General features: G+C 55.6%; 4 protein-coding genes and 2 non-coding genes across 9 annotated transcripts; 4 read left to right on the forward strand and 2 right to left on the reverse strand.

The window, feature by feature from the left end:
• The first annotated feature begins 51 nt into the window (after positions 1 to 51).
• Positions 52 to 3,719, forward strand: RPS17 (ribosomal protein S17). Its single transcript, XM_072871101.1, has 5 exons — positions 52 to 187; positions 484 to 635; positions 1,107 to 1,212; positions 2,976 to 3,041; positions 3,595 to 3,719. Exons 1-5 carry the CDS (start codon positions 185 to 187, stop codon positions 3,673 to 3,675), a joined length of 408 nt encoding a protein of 135 aa, XP_072727202.1. The 5' UTR covers positions 52 to 184; the 3' UTR covers positions 3,676 to 3,719.
• On the forward strand, positions 720 to 851 carry LOC140656254 (small nucleolar RNA SNORA71). The gene has a single exon (XR_012044039.1). It is a non-coding gene; the product is annotated as a small nucleolar RNA SNORA71 (small nucleolar RNA).
• LOC140656255 (small nucleolar RNA SNORA71) lies at positions 1,617 to 1,749 on the forward strand. The gene has a single exon (XR_012044040.1). It is a non-coding gene; the product is annotated as a small nucleolar RNA SNORA71 (small nucleolar RNA).
• Positions 3,720 to 5,170: 1,451 nt separating the features above from the next.
• Positions 5,171 to 10,025, reverse strand: TERB2 (telomere repeat binding bouquet formation protein 2). The gene is made up of 7 exons (XM_072871100.1): positions 9,962 to 10,025; positions 9,417 to 9,498; positions 7,761 to 7,906; positions 6,356 to 6,417; positions 5,750 to 5,838; positions 5,554 to 5,645; positions 5,171 to 5,316 (listed from the first exon to the last, which is right to left on the reverse strand). Exons 1-7 carry the CDS (start codon positions 10,023 to 10,025, stop codon positions 5,171 to 5,173), a joined length of 681 nt encoding a protein of 226 aa, XP_072727201.1.
• Positions 10,026 to 12,560: 2,535 nt separating this feature from the next.
• B2M (beta-2-microglobulin) lies at positions 12,561 to 15,847 on the reverse strand. The gene is made up of 4 exons (XM_072870005.1): positions 15,692 to 15,847; positions 15,020 to 15,298; positions 14,423 to 14,457; positions 12,561 to 12,847 (listed from the first exon to the last, which is right to left on the reverse strand). The coding sequence occupies exons 1-3, from the start codon at positions 15,756 to 15,758 to the stop codon at positions 14,444 to 14,446; spliced, it is 360 nt and encodes a 119-aa protein (XP_072726106.1). The 5' UTR covers positions 15,759 to 15,847; the 3' UTR covers positions 12,561 to 12,847; positions 14,423 to 14,443.
• A 2,279-nt stretch (positions 15,848 to 18,126) lies between these two features.
• Positions 18,127 to 24,586, forward strand: PATL2 (PAT1 homolog 2). Of its 4 annotated transcripts, none has more exons than XM_072870202.1 (19): positions 18,127 to 18,263; positions 18,852 to 18,954; positions 19,109 to 19,431; positions 19,638 to 19,706; positions 19,817 to 19,882; positions 20,284 to 20,451; positions 20,566 to 20,652; positions 20,805 to 20,956; positions 21,086 to 21,169; positions 21,258 to 21,396; positions 21,521 to 21,641; positions 21,716 to 21,813; positions 22,179 to 22,223; positions 22,383 to 22,531; positions 22,724 to 22,937; positions 23,275 to 23,415; positions 23,506 to 23,603; positions 23,681 to 23,830; positions 24,230 to 24,586. In XM_072870202.1, the coding sequence occupies exons 1-19, from the start codon at positions 18,240 to 18,242 to the stop codon at positions 24,267 to 24,269; spliced, it is 2,271 nt and encodes a 756-aa protein (XP_072726303.1). In that variant the 5' UTR covers positions 18,127 to 18,239; the 3' UTR covers positions 24,270 to 24,586. The 4 variants fall into 4 exon arrangements, with proteins under 4 accessions (XP_072726303.1, XP_072726305.1, XP_072726304.1 ...); XM_072870204.1 differs by having other exon boundaries at positions 22,778 to 22,937; XM_072870203.1 differs by having other exon boundaries at positions 20,569 to 20,652.
• The last annotated feature ends 201 nt before the right edge of the window (positions 24,587 to 24,787 follow it).

Consider the following 24,787-nt stretch of genomic DNA (forward strand, 5'->3'; position numbering starts at 1 on the left):
GAGCGCTGGGAGCCCCGCCCCCCCAGGCGCCGAGCCCCCTCGGAGCCCCGCCCCCCGGAGCCGAGCCCCGCCCCTCCCCGCCGCGCCCTCCGAGCCGCGGGGGGGCGCTGTGGGCCCCGCGGGCTCCCGGCTGCCTCGCGCGCCTCCCGGCACCCTTTGCTCTCTTTCCGCAGCCGCCGCCGACATGGTGCGTCCCGGCCGTGCCCGCCGCCGCCATCCGCCGCCATCCGCCGCCGGGGCCGTCCCGCCCGGGGCGCTGAGCGGCTACAGGGAGCCAGGAGGAGCGGGGCGAGGGGCTGCGGCCTGCCGCGAGGCGGGGGGGGGGCTGGGGCCGGGGCCGGGCGGCCCGGGGAAGGGGGGGACCAGGACTGGGGCGAGGCGTGTTGCTGAGGGGCCGCGGGCTGAGAGAAGCCGGGCCCGGGTTGCCGCGGGGGTCCGGCAGGGCCTGACCGGTATTTCCCCCCCCGCTCCCCACCCGCCCAGGGACGTGTCCGAACGAAGACGGTGAAGAAGGCTGCCCGGGTGATCATCGAGAAGTACTACACCCGCCTGGGGAACGACTTCCACACCAACAAGCGGGTGTGCGAGGAGATCGCCATCATCCCCAGCAAGAAGCTGCGCAACAAGATCGCGGGGTGAGGCACGGGGCGGGGGTACGGGTGGGGGAGCCACGCGGTTCGCTGCGTGGTGTGTGGACACGGGTGGGAATTCCTGCCGCAACCTGCATTCGAAAGTGATCGCGGTCTTGCCCGTGGCCTGGTCATCGATAGTGCAGGGAGAGGAACGCCGAAAGCTTTCCCGTGTTTGGGGAGGTCCATCCTCTCTCTCCCAAACCCTGTTGCTATCGGACACTCCTCCTTCCGTGGCATTCCCCGGAGGTGGCGGGACGTCGCCGGGGCTGGTGGTGGGACATCGGGGTCCGTGGTGGGACATCGAAGGGGCTGGTGGTGGGAAAACACTGGGGTTGGTGGTGGGACAGCGCCAGGGTCGCTGGTGGGGGCTCCATCTCCTCAGCCTGCTGCAATTTTGGGAGCGTGAGGGTGGAGAAGGGAGACTTGGGCTCTGGGAGAGTCAGGAAGTCCCGGTTGGTCCTGTGTGTCCTGCAGGTATGTCACCCACCTGATGAAGCGTATTCAGAGGGGACCCGTCCGAGGCATCTCCATCAAACTGCAGGAGGAGGAGAGGGAGAGGAGGGACAACTATGTCCCCGAGGTGAGGCTCTGCCTACGCTCAAGTGCCTGCTTTGGCATCTGTCTGTCCTGCCTCAAGGTGTCTTCTCCATTAGTGGCCCCAAATTTTTTTAAACCAAAACCTCAGCCAGGAGGAGCTGAGGAGGGTTTGGGTGGAAGAGGGCTGAGGTGGATTTTGGCCTCGTATAGGGGTGCTCCCTACAAAACCACTGCCTGGGGTGGGAGGAGCAGCTGACTTGGGTTTCGACTCTGCTGCCAGTTGGCAAGTGATATCCCTTCTCAATTTTCCTAACTTAAAATGAGGAAAAAAGTAACTTGATGGGATGCAGCAGGGTATTTTAGAGCAGATGTCTCTGAAGAGAGGGAATTGGTGAAACCCAACAGATGTCTCTGAAGAGAGGGAATTGGTGAAACCCCTTGTCTTGAACCTGCACTCACAAGGGGTTGAGGTCTCACCCGTGACTTGGTTGTTGATAGTGCAGGGAGAGGAGCTCCAAAAGCATTTCCTGTTTTTGGTGGGCTCAATCCCATCCCTTCCAAACCCTGTAGCCTTCAGACACGGTGCTTCTCACCCCCTTTCCAGATCTCCCTAGTTGGCTTCTGGTAGAGCTGCTGGCTTCTGTGCTGCACAGAAACACTCGGTTCTGTTATCTCTGCTCTCCCAAATCATTGGTGCCAGGGTTTGGTTACGTGGAAGGTTGTTTTGGCGATGATCTGGGAGGAACAAGTATGATGGTAGGATGTCACGGGAGCCACAGCAGTGCAGTAAGGTGGGCTGCTGCTGTGCCCCCCACCTGGAGATCTGCCTCGGGAGTACCCCCCCTGCTTTGCTTTCTTGGATTTGTAGCCTAAGGTGAGGTGACATGGCTCCCCACAAGAGACCAGGACTCGGTTTGACTCTCTCACTCCTGACAGCCAGAAATGATGGGTGAAACACCGGCAGCTCCGTGCAGATCCTCTCACAGATGCGTCAACGCCCCAGGTTTTAGGTGTCAGCACAGTGCTGACCTGCTGGTGTTGGAGGCTTGGAGGAACTGGCTGGGGCGACTGTCCCTGTGTTCCGCATAGTGACCTTCCAGCTGGCTTTCAAAGGCAGGATGAGGTGGTGCTGGTGGAAGAGGTCACCCCTGGAGGGACCCCGAGCAAGGAAGGAGCATCTGTGCTGTAGCTGTTGATGCAGCGTTAGCTGAACCCACATTATTCATGGTTTCTTACAAAAATACTAGTGTGATGTAGCCTCTTGGGGAAGGAATCACGTGAAGATGAAGGTTTGAGGTCCAGAGAGGGTTGGAGGAGGTTGCTCTGGGTTTAAAGAGCAGGAGACCTCAGGACCTGGGGGTGGGACAGCCCAGGTGGTCACTTGGCATTGCTGCCTGGCACTGTGGTGGTTTGGCTCCAGCCTTGGGGACTCGTGTTGCAGGACAAGAGCAAGTGTTGGTGGTGATCACCGGGACCGGTGCAGTTGTGGACGTGACCCCGGCTCCTCTCGGCAGCGTTGGCATGGAGCTGGTTAGGCCTCAGGTTTCCAAAGACTTGCCATGAAAGAGGCTTTTCTCTCTATGTGGGGCCTCTCTGCTGCCGGGTGGCCTCTCGTCTCATGATGTTTTGGCAGGAGAGCTGGACCCCATCGGGGTCTTCCTGTCTCATTCTGTTGCTGGAGCCTTTCCCCACGACGGGCAGCAAGATCTTGTTTGCAGGGGGACAGGACCGGAGTGGATCTGTGGCACAGCAGTGGCATGTCTGCGGGGCCTTGTCAAACTGTGTCCGTCTCTCCTCTGTCCCCAGGTCTCTGCCCTCGACCAGGAGATCATTGAAGTGGACCCAGACACTAAGGAAATGTTGAAGCTCCTGGTGAGTGGCCCCAGCTGTCTCCCTGCCCAGGGTAACCCTGCCAGGCTGGTGGCATGTCCTCAGCAGTGATCCCGCTGCCCTGAGGGCCTTGATGGTGTCAGCTGAAGGCTTCAGCGCTCTGGGCACGTGGTGGGGGTCCCTCCGCCCTGGGACCTGCAGGCGGATTAATTCCTGCACAGCTCTTTTGCAGGGGAGAGGCAGGGTGGCTTTGCCTGGGACCCTGCTAGCAGGATGGGTGTGCTCCTTGCCCTCCCCTCCTCCTGCAGCACCCTAGGGTGCTCACCTGAGAACCTCCTCAACAGCTCTCGCTGGGTGGAGGTGAAAGTGGGTTTGCCCATAAAAAGACCAGATGCGCCCCACCAATGAGCTGATCTCCACAGCAGGGAGGTCATCTCCCCTTCTTTCTGGAGACGTGAATCCACCCTTTGTGCTACTGCCACACCTTCACGCTTCCTGCTCCTCCTGGGAGGAATCTGCCTCTGTCCTCAGCGGGGTTGGGCGTGGATGGCGGGCAGTGCAGCGTGACTGATCCCAATCCCATGCTGTTTTCCAGGACTTCGGCAGCCTGTCCAACCTGCAGGTGACACAGCCCACGGTGGGGATGAACTTCAAAACGCCCCGAGGAGCGCTCTGAGTCGGTCACTGTATGTCACTTTTCCAATAAACATGGGGAAACCATCTCAGCCTACCTCGTCTTTGGAAGCCTGCGTCCCCAGGGATGAGGAGGGAGGGCTGGTTCCTCAGGGTGCCGCGTCCCAAATGCAGGTGTCCAAGGCTTCAGAGGGTGAGGAGGACTCAACACCTTCACGTTTCCTGGCATCTTTTTGGGTTCTTTCCTGGCTGTTTGGATGTGAAGTGCAAAGCTGTTATTTTACAGGCTCCCCTGCAGTACACAGCCAGGAGAGGACAACCATGGTGGCTCCTCAGCTTGCTGGAGGTCCTCACCCTCGGCACCTCCCAGGTTTGCCTGTGCCTTCTCCAAGTGGACAGCTCGGGGTTGTGCTGTGCCAGCATAGAAGTTTCTTTTTATAACCCCATTGGTCACTTTTAAGTGCTTAAAGGAAAAAGTCTTGTCACTGGTTTTCGTTGTACTAGGGGAGTGAACTGGGCTGAGCAGAGCGCTGTGTCTGGGGGTGGAAGCTCCCCTGTAGAGAAGGGCCCTGGCGAGGCTTGTGGTGTTCTTCCTCCAGTGAGATGCTCCATCCAACAATTTCCCCAGGGTGCAGCAGGGATGTGAGAGTTTTGGGGCTCACCCCTGCCCCCCAAAACTGTCCTGCTATGCAGAGGCTCTGCTTGGAGGCAGAGGGAGACCTACAGGTCTCAGCTTTGGCTGTTGGCATCATGCAGCACCATGACCTGTGGGCAGGGTGCCTTTGGCAAGGGCAGGCAGCACTCCTGGGCACCCTAGCCAGGCGAAGGTCCCTGGGTTTTACTTCCCTGCCTGTGTGACCAGCTCCAGCACAGCATGGATTTGCTTAGGAGAAGTCTGGAGCCCTGCACTCAAAACCTCTGCAAACCCACGGAGCTTCCCATGTGCCCAGGAGATCCTGGGCCAGCCCCTGCCTGTCCTGCCAGCCCCACGACAGCACTGGGTCTCACCGAGGAACGTGTACCACAGGTGGGTGCATCTGTGCCGTGGGGTGACTTCTCCCTTCTTCCTGTGAGGAGACATCAGTGTGTCCCTCCAAGGAAAACTACAGCCACATCTTGAATTCTCTGGTGCAAATAAAAAGACAAAGGATTTGTGTTTCGGGGACAAATGTCTATAAGTTTTCTGTGGAACTTATTTTAAATAATTATTTAAAGAAAAAAATGTTTACAATAAATGTAGCCAGGTACGTAAATATATACTGAACATCCTGAGCTGCAGACAGGATAAGCCAAGCAAGGATAATTTATAAATCCTCTAAGTACTACAGAGATTTAACTTGGAATTTGCAGCTCAATACCACCAATCTCTTCACTATTTAACTGAACACAGGGAGAACGCAGATTGATGGGTAAAATAATCATTGATCTGCAGAAGAGAGCGAGCAAGGAGGCATCCCAGCGTCTAACTACGGGACTGAATTTCCAAACACGACCGATAGCTCTCTGGCAGTGAAGTTTTTGATGTGAACAGCCACCTGTTACAATTTTCGCTTCATTTTAGTCTTCACATCAGAGTAAATGTTAATTTCGTTCTGAATCCAATACGCCGCGTAGCCCGAGGTGCCAGGAATGAAATCACAGAGCTCTCCAACATATTTCTTCATGTCGCGAGCAGAGGCGTAGCCTACGAAGGGAAAGTGCGAGTCTCACTGGGGGAGCTGCCCTCTTCTCTGACAAAACAAGGACGATGGGAAATGCAAAGCATGGAGGAGAAGGGAGTGATTCCAGTTGTACCCTCAGCGTTTCTGCTGCTGTAAGTACCGGGAGGAAGCGAGGAGCACACAGGGGGTCCCTGCTTCATCCACAGTAATTTTCAGGCATATTTTCCACTCCTTAAAAATACACCGATGACAAATGTTACCTGTCACCATGTTATTCATCGGGTATTCCTGGAGGGCACGGTATGGAAATTCCCCCTGGGCAGGTGCTCTGGAGCCTGTTTCTTCTTCGCTGCTGTATTGGGGGGAAAAAAATGTGTGCATTATTTCCTATGTGCTGGGGATCTCTTGAAATTTGGGGAGTGTGTCCAAATCCTACTGCCGAGGGCAGGAAAATACCTTTCAGCCAGGTCTAGCGCATCCTCCTCCACTTTTTCCTCACAGCCTTTTCTCACCACTTCAGGTTCATCCATCAGATTTTCATTGGGCTGCAAGTATCAACGCAGAGTTGAGTTAAAATTGTGCCCTGGGTACCCCGCAAAACACTAGAGTCGTGGTCCAAGAGAGCACTATTTTTAGGGCTTGTGATTCCAAGCATAATTTAGAATACAATTTTAAATCTAATCACATTTTTGCTTCAAAAGTATTGAGAAGTTGCTTTGAGAAGAAAGCGGGCAGTGTCTTGGAGCTACATGGGGAAGGAAAATGCTGCATGAAAGCTCTGAGCTCAGACCTCGGCGATCGGCATCCCTGGAAGGATGTGCTGGGGAGACTGGACATCTGTCTGGGTGAGGGAGAAAATCCCTCCTGCGTGTCCCGCGCTTAGTCCAGTGTTGTGTCCCCTGGGATGTCATGCTGGGAGGGACACACACAGCGCAGCAAGCACAAGAAGATTTGATCCCGTATTTGGGCTGAGGGTCTGGGATGAAAACCAGGCTCCCTGAAGTTCATACAACCGATATTTTTTTAAGCTACACCTCCTTTAGTATAAAGTTCTCATCTTACCTGTTCTGCAAGTGAATCATCCACCTGCTCCCAAATAAAACCACCGATTTTCCTTCTGATTTCTGCCATTAACAAAAAAATAAATGACTGTGAGAGCATCAAGTAACGAGACTGTGCGGCAGTCACTGCCTGTGCAAGCCCCTGCCTCTCGCAGGTGGTAGTGAAGGCACTCGGGAGTCCTGGCAGGACCTCACTGCACTGCGCTGCTTGCTAATGCAATATAGCGGCTCGATGTCCAGGTGGAGACCACTGATGAGTGGGGGTCCGTATTGGGACCAGTATTATTTAACATCTTTGTGGGGGACACGGACAGTGGGATTGAGTGCACCCTCAGCAAGTCTGCGGATGACACCAAGCTGAGTGGTGTGGTTGATACTCTAGAGGGAAGGGATGCCATCCAGACGGACCTTGACAGGCTGGAGAGGTGGGCCCATGCAAACCTCATGAAGTTCAACAAGGCCAAGTGCAAGGTCCTGCACCTGGGTCAGGGCAATCCCAAACATGGACACAGGCTGGGCCATGAGTGGATTGAGAGCAGCCCTGCAGAGAAGGACTTGGGGGTATTGGTGGATGAAAAGCTGAATGTGAGCTGGCAATGCGTGCTTGCAGCCCTGAAAGCCAACCATATCCTGGGCTGCATCACAAGAAGCATGACCAGCAGGTCGAGGGCGGTGATTCTCCCCTTCTACTCTGCTGTGGTGAGACCCCACCTGGAGGACTGTGTCCAGCTCTAGGGCCCCCAGCATAAGAAAGACATCGACCAGGGGAGGGCCACAGGGGTGATCAGGGGGCTGGAGCACCTCCTGTATGAGGATAGGCTGAGAGAGTTGGGGTTGTTCAGCCTGGAGAAGAGAAGGCTCCAGGGAGACCTTGTAGCAGCCTTCCAGTACCTGAAGGGGCCTACAAGAAAGGGGAGGGACTCTTTATCAGGGAGCATAGTGACAGGATGAGGGGTAATGGTTTTAAACTGAAAGAGGGTAGATTTAGATTAGATATTAGGAAGAAATTCTTCACTGTGAGGGTGGTGAAACACTGGAACAGGTTGCCCAGAGAAGTTGTGGATACCCCATCCCTGGAAGTGTTCAAGGTCAGGTTGGATAGGGCTATGAGCAACCTGATCTAGTCAAAGATGTCCCTGCCCATGGCAGGGGGGTTGGACTAGATGATCTTTAAGGTCCCTTCCAACCCAAACCATTCTGTGATTCTATGATTCAATTATAATAGATGGAGAATATAATAGATGGAGCATCCTCTGCCTCCAGGGAGGAAGAATCACTCCCAGCAGAAGGAAATTCCCTCCACCTAGAGCAGAAGTACCTGGATGTTCTTGTTTGCACCCCAAAAGGCTCTGCTCACAGGGAAACCCCCAGGACAGCCAAACCCTGATGTTTCCCCCCCCCCCAACCTTCTTGCAAGCAGGCGGGAGGCAGGATGAAGTGGCCCAGAACCACCGACGGCTCTTCTCCCGCACGGGTGTGCGCCCACGCAGAGATGTAATGGGGGTGAAAGACCGTAGCTCTGCCCTCCATGTAATCGAGGCTCTCGTGTATTCTGAAAGAGACAAAGACAGCTGGTTTCCAAAGGTAAGCCTGAAAAAAACCCTAAACAAAACAGTTTGAAGGGATATTGTCATTAAAACTGACCTGATCCGGTATTTTTGCCAAAAGCACCTAATTTTCTGTAATTTTCTATGAGACTCTACCAGTAACGTCCCTTTATGGTTCCAGCTGCTGGCACCTCCTGAGAGCAGCCTGGAGGAAGGACACCAGGGACAAGGTAAATGCATATTTTTAGGGACTAAATGGCACCACTCCACAACCTGCTCTCGATACGAGACCAGTTCTTTGGGGAGGGGGGAAAATGTGGTTTTTATTTATTTATTCTTAACCCCATTGGTCCCTGCTCAGGCTCATGGCGCATTCCCCAAACAGCGGCAGCACTATAGCTGAGCAAGGAAGGGTGGGTGGAGGATGCTCAAGCACTCACTGTCCTCCTTAGAGGGGAATTAAATATTGTTTGCCGGGTTTAAGGGTATGGATAATGATTACATTTTTCCCAAAAAATAATCTGAATATATACATTGAATATATATATTATATATATAATTATATATAATTCCCCCTGGGGGAACAACCCAGTCTGGCGGGATGCTGTGGCAGAAGGAAGGTCATTACTCTGGGTTTCTCCTCCTGAAGCTGGCACGGGTGGCTGAACTATTACAAAAATCTAAGGCAGTTTTAAGCAATCATGTCTTAAAAGAAGCTGCTTAGTCCAGCCTAGCAAAGCCTGCTGCAGAGCATTGCAAGAAAACATTGCAGTTCCCTTTCACATAAATATATTTACATGATATTGAATATATATAAATATTCACTGGGTGGAGGAAGATGGTCAATAGCCTTTCCTTATATTTCTGCAAACGTTGTTGAGCTCTCTGATTTTTTATATTAAGCAAGCAGAAGGAAAGTAGCAATTCAGCCCTTTTCCAGACATTTCTACCCCCATGTTTGCTTTCAGAGTTAACTCACACTGCCTTTTTTTGCACCTGGTTCCTTCCTTGGGGACGATATCACCTCTATTTTAGACCCTGAGTTTTCCAGTAGATCAATTCAAAGGTAGCAAGAAAGCCAGCACAATTAGTTTAATTTACATCAGAGTTAAGCCAGCCTAATGCATGGATGGTTTTTATAGCTGTTTTCTGTTTTGCCTAGATACGGTTTAGTGTGGGTGTGTTTTCAGACCAGTAAAAGCAGTAAAAGCCCGGCAGACCTGTACCAGGCATTTTAGAAACACCACCCTGGCTTTTATAAGGATGTTGGCATCCATTAAATACTTTAAATACATTAAACCCGTTATCTATGCTTTCATTTATCTTTCGCACTCTACATCCAACCATCAGTGTAACCATGACCCTCCAGCACGCTGCAATTGCATGACAGACATCCCATGGAGAGGGCTCCATGTGAGTGTGAAATGCCATATGAGCAGGCATCTCCCAAGCAAGGAAGGTGCTGCTGACATGGGTGTGACATTGGGGGGGGGGCAGCTGGGGAACACAGCCCACCTGCGGGTGTCCGGGTGGGCGGCATCACTGCTGAAGAGGTAGTCGGCGTCCCACTGGTGGGTGAGCACCCCACCACCGGCCACTGCAGGGGGAAGAGGGGAGAGGAGGAAGGTGGATGCCCCAGTGTGTCCCCACCCCAGCGTGTTCCACCCCAACGTGCCTGGGCGGACTCGAGGTGGCCCGGGATGGGGCTGGCTGTCGGGGCTGGTTGTGGGGCCGCAGTGCTGGGCCCTGAAGTGGGAGCTGTGACAGGTCCCCCATGGCTGTGGGTCTCCTACCGCCCCATTGAGGGCCCTTCTGGCCTTTTCTTCAGTGTGGGGACACGGTGCCCTGCCCCAGCACTGGGGGAACCTGGCAAACCCATGCTCTGCCCTGCTGTGGGGGGCTCAGCCCTGCTTTGCCGCAGAGGGGTGACAGGGCTGTGCTGCCATTGCTCTGCCCCACCGAGGGGTGACAGGGCTGTGCTGCCATTGCTCTGCCCACCAAGGGGATGTGTCAGCTCCGTGCCCATTGCTTATCTCCGAGGCGCCGCCGGGACCCCTCACCCCACAGCTCCCGCGGGGCCGGGCTGACGCTCTGCGAGAACCAGGCGCGGTGGCCCCGGAACATCGCGGCGTGAAGCGGCGCCGGCGGCGGGAACCTGAGGGGCAGCGGCGAGAGGACGCTGAGGGGCGGCGGGGGCGGGGCGAGCTCTGAGCGGCAGCGGCGGGAACCTGAGGGGCGGCGGGCGCTGAGGAGAGGCGCGGTGGCCGTTTTCAGGGCTGTCTGTTCCCCTGACTCGCACCGGCAACTGCAGCCATACAGGTTTCAAACCATCCCTCATGAGGGGTCCCGGCCCCCATTGCCACATCCCTGTGCCTGTCTGCATTTGGCTGAGGGCCCCAAAATGGCTGTGGGTGACTCACACCTACGCGCAGCTGCGCTAGAAGTGGGGCTGCCCCAGGATTGCAACACTGGTGTCCGGGGCGTGTTGATGCTCAGCCTCCCCTGGAAACCCTCCATGGCTCTGAGCAACTTGTGTCACCTCTGGAAAGGGGACAGGACAAGCCGAGGGCACAGTGGAGATGATATCTGTGGCTGACTTGCCCAGGACAAGACACTGGCAGAGCCAAGCAGCATCTGATGGCCTTGGTCCTCTCCACACCCTGCCCCATCTTCTGAATCTCTTCCAGCTCCTGCAGAAAGATGAGGCAAAAGCCTTCACACTGCCTGGTCCTGGCTCCTTCCCTCTGTCCCATGCTGGGAACAAGCTCCCCTGGAGACCTGTTCTCCTAGAGAGTTGTTCTCGTAGAAGTTGTTCTCCTAAAAACACTTGTATTTGGTTGACTCAGGAAATAGTTTACTTGCAGCAAAATTGCTTGTATTTCATAAACCACAAATGAGGCTTGTTTCATGCTTCAAACTTGCCAAGATATCTCTCAACAACTCCATCTCCTGGGAACTTTTGCTGAAAAGCCAGCAGCAGCAGTACACCTTCATCCCAGATACCTCTGGACCCTCCCCAAGCTGGACCCCAAACATAAAACAGAGAAGATTGTTCTAGATATGGTCCTGAAATTCAGGTGTTAATCAAAATTAGCCAGCCTCTGGGATTGTCATGCATCAGTCTCTCCCAGAGGGGGGATTTTTGAGTAAGCTATCAAAATATTTCCTAAGTAAGACCACAAAAAGCCCACAGATGCAACCAGGGCAAAGACTTCCCTGGTGCAGGAAGATGTTGATGTAAGTTTCCTTTGGAGATGTGGTTGTCTCACATTGCCTGTGCCACAGCATCTCCAGCTTCTGCAGCCAACACCACTCCTGTCCTAATTAGGATGAGGTTTTCCTCTCAGTGTGATGCACCCAGTCATTACTGTGTGATGCTCTTGACAATAGTAAAGGTAAAGCCGAGGTGGTGGCAGTCACTTTGGTGGCTCTTTGTGATCCAGAGGAGGAAGCCAGGACATTTATTGGAAGCCAGGCTGTGCTGCTCTGCTGGGGTCTCCAGAAGAGAAGCCAAAACCTTTTCCTCCCTGCCAGACCGTCTTCTACCACAGAAGGACCACTGCTGAGGCTGGTGCAGTCCCTGGCTGGTCTCAAGTATGGCTGGCGTTGCAGGCTGAGCTGTGCAGTGGCTCCAGTGAGTCTTGCCATCCCATGCTGGGTCACAAGCACTTTGCTTGCACCCAGCCATGACATCCCCACCTCTCCTGGTTTGAATGCTCCTCTAGTGAGTGCGAAGTCCCCATAACTGCTCCCTTCACCCCAGCAAATTGTTGCTTGTAGCAAAGTATTTGTCTTCTAGGTAAATGTCTTTTCAAGCAAAGCCAGAGGTTTGCACGGGACAGTTATTATTATTCTTGTACATCACAGAAAATGTGGTTTTAATAGAAAAAAGCTACGAAACAAGCCAAGATGCCTCAAAATCTTGAGTGGGTGTTCTCTGACACCAGTCACAGCAAATCTTAATACACCCAAGAAGAGACATGTGATAGATCACACCCACTGGGCTGCCAGCAATCCTTGTTCACATACACGAGATCTGCATTGATGAGATCCTCCTCAATTCAACGATTGTACTGACTTCCTAAAATAAAAGCAGGCTGCCAAACTCTACTGAGTAGTGCCATTTTTGGGTAGTGCCATCAAACCCCCGAAGCATGGCAGAAGACCAGCCCCCAACAGGGCTTCGTGGGGTGAGTTGCTTGCAGAACAGGAAACCAGAAATGAAAGTCACTGACACATGTCTGCTTCCACTCAGCCCAGCTCTACACCACATACCCCCAAGATGCATCGGCTGGAGTTCTCACCCTTGAAGTGGGCACCACACCCTGCCTATCCACTCCTTTTCCTCTCACCCAGCTTTAAGATCAGACCCAGTGTCCCCAAGGTCACTTTGTCCCTTTTTTAAACCTTGTGCCCATCCCTTCAGAGCAACTCAGGAGCATGTGGCCAGGCAGATCCCACATAAACCAGAAACCTTTAATTCTTTTTTTTTTTTTTTGATGGAAAAGGGTTCCTGCACCTTCTCAGTAGGATAAAAAGCATACACCTGAGCATGGTGCCACCACCTGCCAGATCCATCCACAACCCAGTGACCATGGGAGCTCACAAAATAAGCTTGGCTTGTCACAAGACTCTAAAGAAACATTTTAAGGACTCCACTGAAGTTCTCCAATTTTATTTAGATAAAAATCCTGTTCAGTTCAGAGCACTGAAGAGCTACAATTGTTTCTTAATCAGTAATGTAGACATTTATAGCTATGTGCTCAAAAAAAAAAAGCCTAGCTCATATACTGCTTTGGGTAAACCAGATTTTAAAGATATGCTTTATTAAAGAAGGAATTCCATGATGAAGACTATTGCTGCTTTTCATCATATTCACAAGTGAGATGTGAAGAAAGGACAGAAGCTCAAGACGATTTCGACTTGCAAGGCAGAATTCTTCAGACCTGCATGGGGGAAAACAGAGTGACTGATGTCAGTCTCCTCACACCTTCAACTGTAATTACTGTAGGAAAAAAAGTGTTTTCCACAAGGGAACTCCAACTGCAGAGTCAGAGACTCCAGACTCTAGCCAAGTCACCAATGTCCCACCTCCAAGAAAGCTAGGCATCCCTCACCATCAGTGACCTTCACACCAATGTCCCACCAAAGCCACTGCACACCACACTGCCACATGGGCACAGCACACCCCAGACCCTGCCCTGGGGCCAGGTTTCCATCCCCAGTCCCAAAAGTGAGTGACAAACCAGAAGAGTGGCTGTATATAATTTTTCAGAGCTCTGTTACCTAGAAATGTCTTGTACTGTATCAAATCATGGGTCCCTTTACTTCAGCATCCCATCTCAAGCAGCAGTTAGAAGCAAACACTTAAGCACTAACAGCATGCCTTCTAAATATCCTTCCAGTCCAACCATTTTTGGCTCTCAGGGATCCCTTGAGCCTTTCCCCAGCCCCCAGTATCACACCTCAGCTTTTCTGCTACAAATTAAGAGCGTACCTTCTTCTGTTGTCCCCCACTAGAAAGCTGGTCAACTGACCTCCATTTTCTCTTGTCCCTGGAAGCCTAACACCCCTCCTAGCCTTTGCTGCTTTACAGCCACAAAGGGCTGGAGAGCTTTAGAGGGAGAGCAGCATTAGACAGTGAGACGTGAAGGACTCTGATCCACCTACATCTTCCCAAGAAGAAATGCCCAAGGCAGTTTTTCCAATTTACAAACTTCATTTGACTCATGATTGTCTGTCTAAAAGCTATCGATAACATTTTTCTGGTCCAGTGTGGAGGGCATTTCAAGTGAGGTCTTGCCAAGGCTTGTCCTGGGCAGTTAATAATTATCCAGCCTCTACCAGGGTAAATAACCAAGGTGTTTCAACCAGCACTGCAACTATGTCAGCTAGGCCATGTATCTTTAGTTTTGTTCTTCCTTTCAAGGGTTAAACTAGTATTTACCCAATTGCTACATCCAGATCAGTTATGCCCAGATAGTTTGAAGAACCCAGAGCACTCAGACTGTGAGACACCAGTGAATCAAGACTGTTTCTGGTCTGGCAGCAAGGCACTGACCTGTGCCTCATAAATTCCACATTACCAAGCTGACACGCTGCCTGCTGCAGGGTTAACCAGCCTGCCTGCCCCCACATCATGGGGATTTCCAGGTATGGCAACTTCCTCCTCACTAGACAGAATATAGCACCACAGGGTCTGGAGAAGCCCTAGAGGACACGTGACAACTCCAAACAGTATCTGGCAGACACACAAAAGGCACGCAGGGAAGTTTTGCTCCAAGGGGCTCCTTTCTTCTGAGCAAAGGAGACTTTTGTAGGCAAGGTATGGCTGAGAATTGGCCAAAATAGCAGGTGGAAAGGGTGTGGGAACAGCTCTGCTACCAATCAGTGGCAACACTAGACTTTTTTTTTTTTGGGTGGTTGCTTTTGTTCCTCAACTCTGCAAGCTAGACTTCCCCCCATGGAAAGCAGTCCACGTTCCCCTTACCAGCATAGCGTGGAGCATCAGCGTAACTCACCATGACTATGCCAGACACAGCTTAGAAGTCTTCATCTGCAAGAAAGAACAGGAGAGCATTAGGCTTCGGGGCAAACAGCAGCCCTTCTCTCCCATCACCACAAGCCCACCCCTGCTGGAAACAGCCCCAGTGCAGTAACCAGAGAGGTGCCTTTGCTTGGCTGTCTCCTTGCTGCAGCAGGCTAAGGTCACCACGATCAGTCCCCACTGCTATATCCTTCTTTATGTTCACCAAATATAAAGCCAAAAATCACTGCATGACCCATCTCTTTCTAGGCAAGTTCACCCAGAAGAGATCAGAGTGCTCTACTAAGAGTCATCAGACACAGCACAACCAAATACCTACAGGTAACACCCAGGCAAGTCTTCCCCGTCTGCTACTAACAAACTCTTTCACGGGTACGTATACACAGCCTTTTCAGCAGCCCCACTGGAACCAAGTTAATTTTCCATCTATAGCACAAGACCTTCAAAGTCTACCCCATTATAGCACCCTGTTTCCTGAGAAGGGGAACAGAGACACTGTGGATATAAATTAACAAGCTCTGGCTTCTGCACATGAACAGCGGCAAAGCTTGAAAAGGAAGGCACACAATACCCCATCGGAATGACTGTGGCTCTCTGAAGGTGGAATGGGCCACCCTGCAAACGTAGATGTCGCCCTTCTTGGGAGTGAACGGCGCGTACACCAGGCGCTGGAAATGCCACTTGTCATTGAAGGACATGTCCGCATACTTCACGTTGCTCATGGGCTCCCCGTTCTTGAGGAGGGAGATGTCGATCTTTGGAGGGTGGAAACCACTCACAAAGCAGTTGAGGGTGTTTTCCTCTCCGGGTGTGACACGTTTGCGGGAGTACACCTCCACCTTCGGTGCCTCTGGAGAGGGGGATAATGGGGCAGTGAGAAGTAGGGCTGCAGCAGGCACTACCCACCCGGACACGAGAACCGGCACCCTCACAGCACGTCCCCCCCAGCTCACACCGGTAACAGGGCCCTGACTGCCCCCCTCCCCAGTACCGGACCCCTCACAGCACCTGCTCCCCACCATATAAGGGCCCCGACTGCCCCCCCCCCCCGCCGCCCCTGGTAACTGGTACGAGGGCCCTCAAGGCACCTGCCCCCCCACACCCCTTACCAGTAGCAAGACCGCCCGCCCCATGGGTACCAGGCCCCTCACAGCACCTCCTGCCCCCGCCGGTAACTGGTACCGGGCCCCTCACAGCACCTCCCATCCCCCTCACCTCCCTTCACACCGCCCCAAGCACTCACCATCTGCCTCCCCCAGGCCGACCAGTGCGATCAGCACCAGGACCCCTGCCTTCACCACCAGCTCCATAGCCACCACCCTCTCCCTTCACCTCACAGACTAACCCACCCTGTTCGTCCGCTGCCTTTTATAGCCCCTGCCGCGCGCGGCCAATCACGGTGCGGAACTGGCCACGCGTCATCAGTCTCCAGGCAGAGAGGGAGCTGAGAGGTTATGCGAGCCCGCCCGCCTGCTGGCAGTGTCACTTTCGCTTTCGCTTCGGGCCTGAGGCACCGCCCGGCTGGGGCGGTGCCCGGCTGGCCCGCAGCCGCCCCGGTGCCCGGCCGCGGCTGTGCCCAGCACCATGCCAGCCGGCGCCACCCCGGCAGCGGGTGGGGCTGCTGCTGTGGCTGTGCCCCAAGCTCGGCCTGGCCCGGCCTGCCCCGTCCTGGGGCCTTTTCCGCCCCAGGGCCTGCCCCGCCCTTGGCCTTCACCTCAGGGGTGGAGGCAGCAGAAGTGTGAGGTGGGACCGGGCCCCAGCCGCCGCTCCCCCGGGCCTTCAGCTGGACGCCTGCAGTTAGGAACCCCCGCTGGGAGCAGGTCATGGAGCAGGGACTACAACGTGCTCACCTGGCTCCTGCTCCTCACCGAAAGGGGGGTAAAAACCACCTCTTGTGGAGGATCTTTCAGCCAGGGCTGGTATTATGCCAACAGCCAACAGTGGCACAGCCTGGACACCTTCCTTTCTGAACCTTGGCTTGCTTTCTTTTGAAGCCTGTGTGTCAGCATCTCGGTCCAGTGGCTGCGGGATGGATTGACTCTGCCATTCAAGCCCAGCATGGACTGCCTGACATCAAACAGAAGAACCCAAAGGTCAAAGAGCTGGGTTTCCTAGTGCCTCCTCCAGAAAAACGATGAGCACCGTAGCTCAGCTAGGCTAGGTGTGCCTCCGAGTGGCTCTATAACACTACAGGCACTGCTTACAGAAGTACACCAGCTTTGAATAGCAGCATTAAGAAAAACAAGGTTAAAAAAGGAAAATGAACCAGTATTAAAGAGTACATAGGTATTTTATATACCTAGGAGCTTGTCTGCTTGTGGTCCTACAGGTCATGTACTGCTTATCTTAGACTCACTGTTTCAGACTGGGAAGCAGACATACATTGTCCTCTATCTATCTGCATAAGGATTTAAAAGTTAAAAAAAAAAAAAGAAGCAAAGGAAAGTCACTATGAGTGGAAAGAAAACAGCAGTATCATGGAGCTCCTCTAACACTGAGCCCCTTCAAGACTTGCCATCTTAATACATCCCATTTAAAAACCTATCGTTAAATCAATAAAGCACATGCAGAGAACATCCCCCACCCAAAGGCAGCAGATAAATCAGTAGAGACTGAGCAAAGAAAAAACCTGCAAATGCCTGTTACCAATCCCCACTGGACCAGCTCTGAGCCGAGCTCTTGCTTGGTTTGCTGGCTGCCCGGTGAGCGGCACCAGCAGCCACGAAGCTGCCGTTGAGTGTTTTCCCTGTGAGATAAGGGGACGCAGCTGCCACCAGAACCCTATCGGGGATCTCAAGGCTCTCCCAGAAATAAACGCTAACTGCTGTGTTGGCGGCTGAGCTGGCATCGCGGCTCACCGCCTTGGAGCCTGACCTGCATGCTAGTCTGGCTCTGCCCAGGTGAGCTATCCCCTTGGCTCAGGGAGGATTAATTACACAAATAGCTCATTGCAGGACATGGATCCTTTCTCTGTGCTGACACCCAGGCTCTCCCTGTTGGGATGGGAATCCCTGGAGATGACTCTGCCATAACCAGCAGTGCCCAGCAGACTTTCCCTGTAAAGAGAAGCTGAACCACAAGTTTCTTCCACGTGATGTGTCTAAAAGGCTGCGCTGGTTTGATTTGAACAGCCAAATCTTCCTTTTTTAGGGTGCTGCTTCTTTCATTAGTAGAGAGAAATATTTAAGGAGCGGGTGAGGTCTGACACAACCAAGGCGCTCCCGGCATTCAGGGGGATGAGGGCAGCCCACTGCGCTTTGCGGGACGCAGAGATTTACAACGTCTTTGCCTTAGTTTTGCTCCCCTGTGCTTTCAGATCTACTGCAGTAAATCTCCAAGGCGTGCTTCCAGCCGGACCGACCACGTCCCGCTGGTTTTCCACAACTGCTCGGAGGGCTATCGGTTCAGAAAACGGCATCACTGGCAGGGAGCGACGAGAGCAGTGGGAAAAGCCGGGGTGGGGTTTTCTGTGCCCTGAAAGACGCAAGTGTTTGCAGTTTTACACCCCCTTTCGCGCGTGGGGTCACTGAACCTCACCCTCAACCCCCCCAGCTCCACCCCCATCCCTGCTCCGCGCAACGCCGCCGGTCCCGGCCGAGAGGGCGGGGCCTACACGAGAGGGCGGGGCAAAGAGACCGCGCAGGCGCGGGGCGCAGCCGGGCGCCGCCATGCTGTACGGCAAGCGCATGCGCAGCGGCGCGGTGCCGCCGGAGCGGCGGCGGCGGTCTGTAAAAGGCGGCGGCGAGGGCAGCCCGGCCCCGTAGAGGGACGCGGGCGGGCGGTGCCGCGGCATGGCGGAGAGCGGCGAGCCGGTTGTGAGTGCCCGCCCTGCTCCGCCCTGGCATGCTGGCCCGTCCTCGGGGCCACCTCCTTTCCCGCTGCCCCGGGTCACGCCCCCTCTTGGTGCCGGCTCCTCCGGGGCTGCCCTTCCCGGTGCTGGCTCTCCTGGGAGCGGTCGGTACCGGAGAAGACACCGCCCCGGAGGTGCTAGTGGGGTGCCGTTCTCTGCCTTGTGCTCGGGTGCTGTTTGTGCCCTAGTAGTGGAGTGTTCACTCTGAAGCCTAATGGTGTCCCTCAGCACCAGCCATGCTGGTGCTGTTCCATGCCGGCATCCCCTGTGTTGGCAGGGGCCACCTTCACCTCTGGGCGGCCACAGCCCTGGTCCTGGCAGGCTTCACTGGGCTCCTACCCTATGCTGAACAAGTGGGTCCTGCCCTCGCTGGTAGTGCCAGTGGCTCCTGCTCTTCCCTTTCCAGCTGCGGAGCAGCCATGAGCCCTGGGGTCTGCCTGGCACCACTAGCGGAGTGGGAGGGAGGTTGGGTGCCCCCCATTTGGGGGCAGGTTGGGGTTACCCCATCCCTGCCTGTCTCCCTGAGTAGGGATCCTGCTGTTTTTGACTCCAGATCCTCGAGGACTACCTGCTAGTGGAAGATGTGCCTCTGCTGGAGGAGATGGCCGAGGAGGACGAAGAGCTCGACCTGTACAACGAGATGACTTTTGGGTTAGGTAAGATCTCAGGGGAGCCCCAGGGTCGGGGAGATAAGCCAGCACCCAATGGGGTGAGGGGGGTGAGGAAGGTGTCCTCCTGCCTGGTGAGGAGCTGGGTTGGGAGCAGGAACCCCAGTGAGCACTGCCCAGGCTCTGCTTTCCCCCTTCCAAGACCGAGACTCCACTGAGGAGGACGCCGCAAAACCCCTGATGCCTCTGGAGACAAGCCCGGAGCTGGCTGAAGCGGTGGCAGAGGAGACCGAGGCTGGGGAAGAACTGGGGTCCGGAGTGGCTGAGCAGCTGGAGGAACTGGGAGAGCCCCAGGAGGAAGGTGGGATGGAGCTGGAGGTTGAGCAGGTCGTCTCTGAGTTGGAGGAAGAGGAGGAGGAGCTGGGAACTGAGGAACAGGAGGAAGATCAGGACCCCAGCGAGGAGCCCAACAACCTGGGAGACCCGGCGGTGATGAGAGCTGTGCAGAGCAAACCTACCCTGGAGGTGACGCATGAACGGAGAGGGAGGGGACCCATGCCTGGCCGACAGGCAGAGGGGCTGGCAGGGACCCGCTGCTCCCCCCTCCATCCCCACGCCTGTGGGTTCTGCCCCACGGAGGGCACCAGGGGGTAGTTTGGTCCCTGCCCAAGGGAGGAAGACCCGTCGTGCCAGGGCTGAGTATGTGCCTGTAACCTCTTCTTTGCTTGCAGAGCCAGGACTCGGCAGTGCTGGACAGCAGGATTGGCACTTGCTGGGCAGAGTTTGGCAAAGAGGACATGGTAAAAATGTCCCTTCCCATCCAGTGATGAGGCTGAGTGGTCCCTGCAGTGTCCCTTGCCCCTCTCCTCCTGTCCTTCTTCCCCGTGCTGACCATCTCCCTGTCTTCCAGCTGGCGATGGATCCTGTGGTGTGGGGCTCCTGCCCTGGCAGTATCCCACCCCACCACGTGCTGGAGGTGGGTACCCCTAGCCAGGCCCTCAGGGAGCAGCTGAGGGCTCCCCAGTAACCCTGGGCCAAGGGTCATGCAGGCGATTTGGGGTGACTGAGGGACCACCAAAGCCTCATCATGGGTCTGGAGGTGCAAGGACGTGTCTCTTGGATGCCAAGACTGTGGGTGGAGGTGCCCGCCCTAAGCAGAGCCTGGGTTTGAAGGCTCTGTTGAGTCTGGGGGGACCGGGACCCCTATGTTGGGTGTCCCTATGGGTCCCCTGCTGTTGCACGCTGCCAGAATGGGCGCCTGGCTGGTCCATGGTCTGGTTGAGCAACAACCAGCTTTGGTGAGCTGCCCCATGCTGAGGGAGCTAAATTGATCCCAGCTGGGCCCCATTCCCATCTCCTGCTGCCTCCTCCCCTCAGGATAAAGCTATCCTCCAGGTCCTGGAGAGGCCCCCACCATCTGCCAACGTGGCCCTCGACTTCCTCGGCTCCCCCATGCAGAGGGGCTATGGGGGCTCTCCCCAGCTTAAGCACCCTGGCTTCAGACTGATGTCCCCTAAGTCCTTCCCCCAGCGCTTTCTCCGGCAGGTAACAGGTTTTGGGGGGCTCTTGCGTCCCCTCTTCCTCTGCCTTCCCCTCACCAGAGGTGCAGCCTCTAGGACAGACTTGTCCCAGTGACGCCTCTCATCTCATGCCCTGCAGCAGTCACCTCTGATGCCTTGCTCACCGTGCTCCCCTCGGCCCTTCACGCCAGCTCGCAGACCCTCTCCACTCTTTGCTTCTAACCAGGTAACACAGCGGGCTGTGAGCCACCACTATGTCCCCAGGATGATGGGCTCCTTCTGGATGGGTGCCAGAAGGCAGCATGGAGCTGGCAGACCCCTCCAGGACCCTCAAAGGGGAAGGCTCAGACACCTGAATGCTTCTCTCTTCCTCTCCAGACCGCAGGGTACGCAGCTCCGACTCCTTTCAGGCCCATATCGCCCCACATCAGCCCACCGCAGCCTCTCACTATGCACTTTGGTCCTGTGTCTCCCTCTTTGGACCCCACTCTCTTCTTCAGTCCATCGGCCAGCAGCCAGCTGAACCTCAGGTAACAGGATGGTGAGTGGGGTGCCTGGGTGAGACCAGAGGAGCCCTGCAAAGCAGCTGGGGGGGGGCCCTCTGGGGTGGCTCTAGTGCAGGTGCTGATTCCCCAGCCCCCATCTGGTCTCCCTTGCAGCACACCCAGCCATATGACCCAGCTGCACCCCCAGCACCAGCGGATCCTGACCCAGCGGCAGCAGCAAGGCGGGCAGGCGCAGAGGTAAGGGGGTCCCAGGTCCCCAGGGAGCTGCGGGGTGGTTGTGGGGCTCTGGGCAGTCACAGCAGGCTGCAATCTTCTCCCCTGCCAGCATCTCCCCCAAGAAGCTGTGGTCTCCTAAAGTGGATCCTTATGCTGGGCTGATGACCTCCAAGGAGAAGGACTGGGTTGTCAAGGTGGAGATGATCCAGCTGCAGAGTGAGAATATGGATGATGACTACTACTACCAGGTGAGCTCCTGCTGGCAGCACCAGTGACTCGTCCTGCTCCTTGGGGCTGGGGCTTCATCCCTTTGCTCCCAAAGGGTGCCCGGGCTCATGGTGGCTCCCCTCCTGGCTATGCCTGTTGTTACAGACGTACTACCAGCGGCTGGAGCGCAAACAGGCGGAGGAGGAGCTCCTTGGCCGGCGCAACAAGCAGGAACCCCCCAAGCTGGTCACGCCGTTCATCCAGAAAGTGGAGACGTATGACTCCGGTGAGGGTCTGCAGTGGGGGGGCCGGGTGAGGGGTTGTGGGATGTGGTCTCACCATGTCCTATCTCTCTTCCAGTGGTGCGCATTGCGGGCTCGCTGGGCCAGGTTGCAGTGTCCACCTGCTACAGCCCTCGCCGGGCCATTGATGCTGTGCACCATGCCCTTGTGGAAGAGGTAGGTGAGGGGGAGCTGCGCTGGTTGGTGCCTTAGATGCCCGGGGACACTGAGCTTTCCCTAGGCCCTGGAGCAGCTTTAACAGGAGCTTTAGCAGTTGCTGTGACCAAGCATGAGTGCTGCCCCAAGCCGTGGGATGGGGTGCGCAGCTGGAGTGGGTGCCACCTCAGCGGTGGCAGCTTGTCCCCTGCTGAGGGGTGGGTTGGGGCTCTGAGCAGTTGGAGCTGGCCGTGGCCTCCCTGTGGGATTGCTCTCTATCCTGAAGCTGCCTCTGATCCCCAGGGAGCAGCTGGCCCAGCGCTCTGCCAGCGGTGGTGTCTGGTGCTGGCTGTAACTGTTGTGCCTTCCTTTATCCCCTCCTGAAGGCTGCGGGGAGCCACCGGCTTCGGGCACTGCACAGGATTGAGAAGGTGAGCGAGCAGCAATTCAGGGCAAGATGGGATGATGTAGATCCTTAGTTTTCATCTGAGAAACCTCTGCGAGGGGATATCTGCCCGGGCAGAGGTCCTGGATAACTGGCAGGTAGAGGATGCTCCAAGCTGCCTCCTTACCTCATGTGGTTTCTTCAGCTTTTTCTGCAGCTGCTGGAAGTGGAGGAGATGCAGCGGAAGATGTCTCTGGCCCCAGAGGAGCAGCAGCCCTGCTGTCAGGAGCAGAAGAGCCAAGAAGTGGAGTGTATCTACCAAGCCTTGAAAATCAGGGCTTGCAGCAGTGAAGAGTGAGTTTGTGCCGTGGGAAGAGGGGAGCAGGTGGCATGTCCTAGTCCTTGCTGGGCTCAGATGGTGATGGATGAGTAGTTCTGGGTGACAGTGAGGGTTGGATCCTGTCCTCTGTGTGTCACTGTGGCCTGTGCTGACCTTGCCCATGAGCCTCATCCTCCACTGGAGCTGATGCTGGTCCTTCTGGATAGACAGAGATGCTACAGGTCCCTTTGGATCTGTGCCAATGGAGCCTTCATCCCCAGGGAGGCAGAGGATGAATTCTTGCAACTCCTGTGTGTGCAGAAGGGCAAGAAGCTCACAGCCCGGCTGCTGCCCCACCTGCCCCGGGAGCAAGCGGAGAAGATCCTGCTGACCATCACCCACCACCTGCCCTTCCTCATGAAGAAGGATGTGTTGGATGAGGCAAGCACCTCCAGCCAAGGCAGGGTCATCCTGGGCTGCCTCCTTCCCCTGTTGCTCTTGCTGAGGGGGAGCACCCTGGACAATGGGGAGGGGGCCCATCTTGCTGGGTCCCAGCATGGCCAAGCAGCTAGTGGGGTTGCCATGAGGTAGGAGCCTCTTTCCTTCCCTGAGGAGGAGAAAGGTCTCCAGGAGGGATTAAAGCAGGTCCTGGTGGCAGTCCCCCCCCAGGGGGGTGTGCACCATTGACCTTTGCATCACCCCCAGGTGTTGGGATGGGGCTGTGGCTGTGATGGGTCAAACAGGCTCAGATCCCTGCTCTCTCCTCTGCCCTGCCCAGTCTCTCCCCCTGCTCTACAGCCCGTTGAACAAGGTAGTGGGCGGGATGACCTTCAGCAAACTCATCAAGGTCCTGCAGGAGATGACCAGGCCTCTGCCCAAGTCTCCTGAACTCCCCCTCGCCATGGCCTTGAAGAACCAGGTAGGTGGCCCCAAGGAGGGCAGAGCCATGCAGTGTCCCTGGAGTGCCACTGCCACCGGCTGTGACACTGCTCCTGCTGCTTCCCCGCAGTTTGGCATCTCCTTGCTCTACTCCCTACTGAGCCATGGCGAGAGGCTGCTGTCCTCTGATGTGCCGCTGGAGCCGTGCGGCGGGGACTTCGAGATGTGGTGAGGGGCTGTACAAATGACAGGGTTGGGGTTTGGTGGCTGGTGGGGCACTCAACCCCCTGTGTTGATGCCCCCAGGACAGACATGGTGTTCCTGGTTGCCCGGGAGCTGTCACAAGTGCCCAAGGCCTCGCTGGTGGAGCCTCTCTTCTTGCCCAGCAACCTTCTGTCACTCTTCTGCCGCTACCTGGACAAGCAGACCGTCCACCACCTGGAAGCCAAGATGGAGTGAGTACTGCCTGACACAGCTCCCTCCTGCTGGGATCCCTCAGATGCAGAAGACGGCATTGAGGGCTCACTGATTCTGTCCCCTTGGGGACCCCTTTGGACACAAGTCTCAACCTCCACTGGGCTGAGCTGATCCTTGTGGATCAGCTCCTGTTTTTAGCAATCCTGGGACTGTGCCGGCTGGCGCTGGGTTTTGTGTTTGCATCAGGTTCACCAGATCTTGATGACATGTCCCTGTGGGGTGAATCAAAGTGGGGGGTGAAAAGCCAGGGGGATCCCCCCAGCAATTTAGCCAGCAGCTCTAGGGCACCCTGGGGTGGTTGGGCAGGTGGGCTCCAAGCAGCTGCCAGCAGCGTGAGTGTGGCAACCTGATGCTCCAACCCTGTCCTTTCCCTGCAGGTGCTCCCCGCTGCTGTCAGAGGCTGCCATGCTGTGCTGAGCCCTGGGAGCTGGGGCCAGTGGTGCTGGGAACGGGCAGGGCCCGATGCTGTGACTTTTTGTTTCGAAGCGAACACTTACCCTGGTGCGGGGCACTCTGGGTGAAACCGGGCACTGGCAGGGCTGGCGCTCAAGGGCTGATGCCGACCAGCCCTGGTGCCTGGGGCATGGGGAGCATGGGGTGGCGGGTAATTTATTTTGGCCTTGCACCCAGCAACAGTGAGTGCTGGTTCACGGTGGGTGTTGAGGCAGGGTCTACACATGGGCCCTGGGAGCACCTGGGGGTGAGTGACTTTGTGTACAGCACCTGAAATAAAATAAAAAGGTGATTAATGAGCTCCTCTGGCTCCTGTGGGCAGCTTCTGCTGTAAGCACAGGGGTCCCGGAGGCATTGCCTGGGCATGGAGACCCCTAGTTGGGGATGGTGGGGATCTGAGTGCGCTGTAAAGGGGAAGGAGAAGCAGGGAGGGAGATGGGCAGAGGACCCAGAAAGAGGATAAAGGGGGATGGAGGAGAAGG

Source organism: Ciconia boyciana, chromosome 8 (genome assembly GCF_034638445.1).
Source record: "Ciconia boyciana chromosome 8, ASM3463844v1, whole genome shotgun sequence".
NCBI classification, from domain to species: domain Eukaryota; kingdom Metazoa; phylum Chordata; class Aves; order Ciconiiformes; family Ciconiidae; genus Ciconia; species Ciconia boyciana.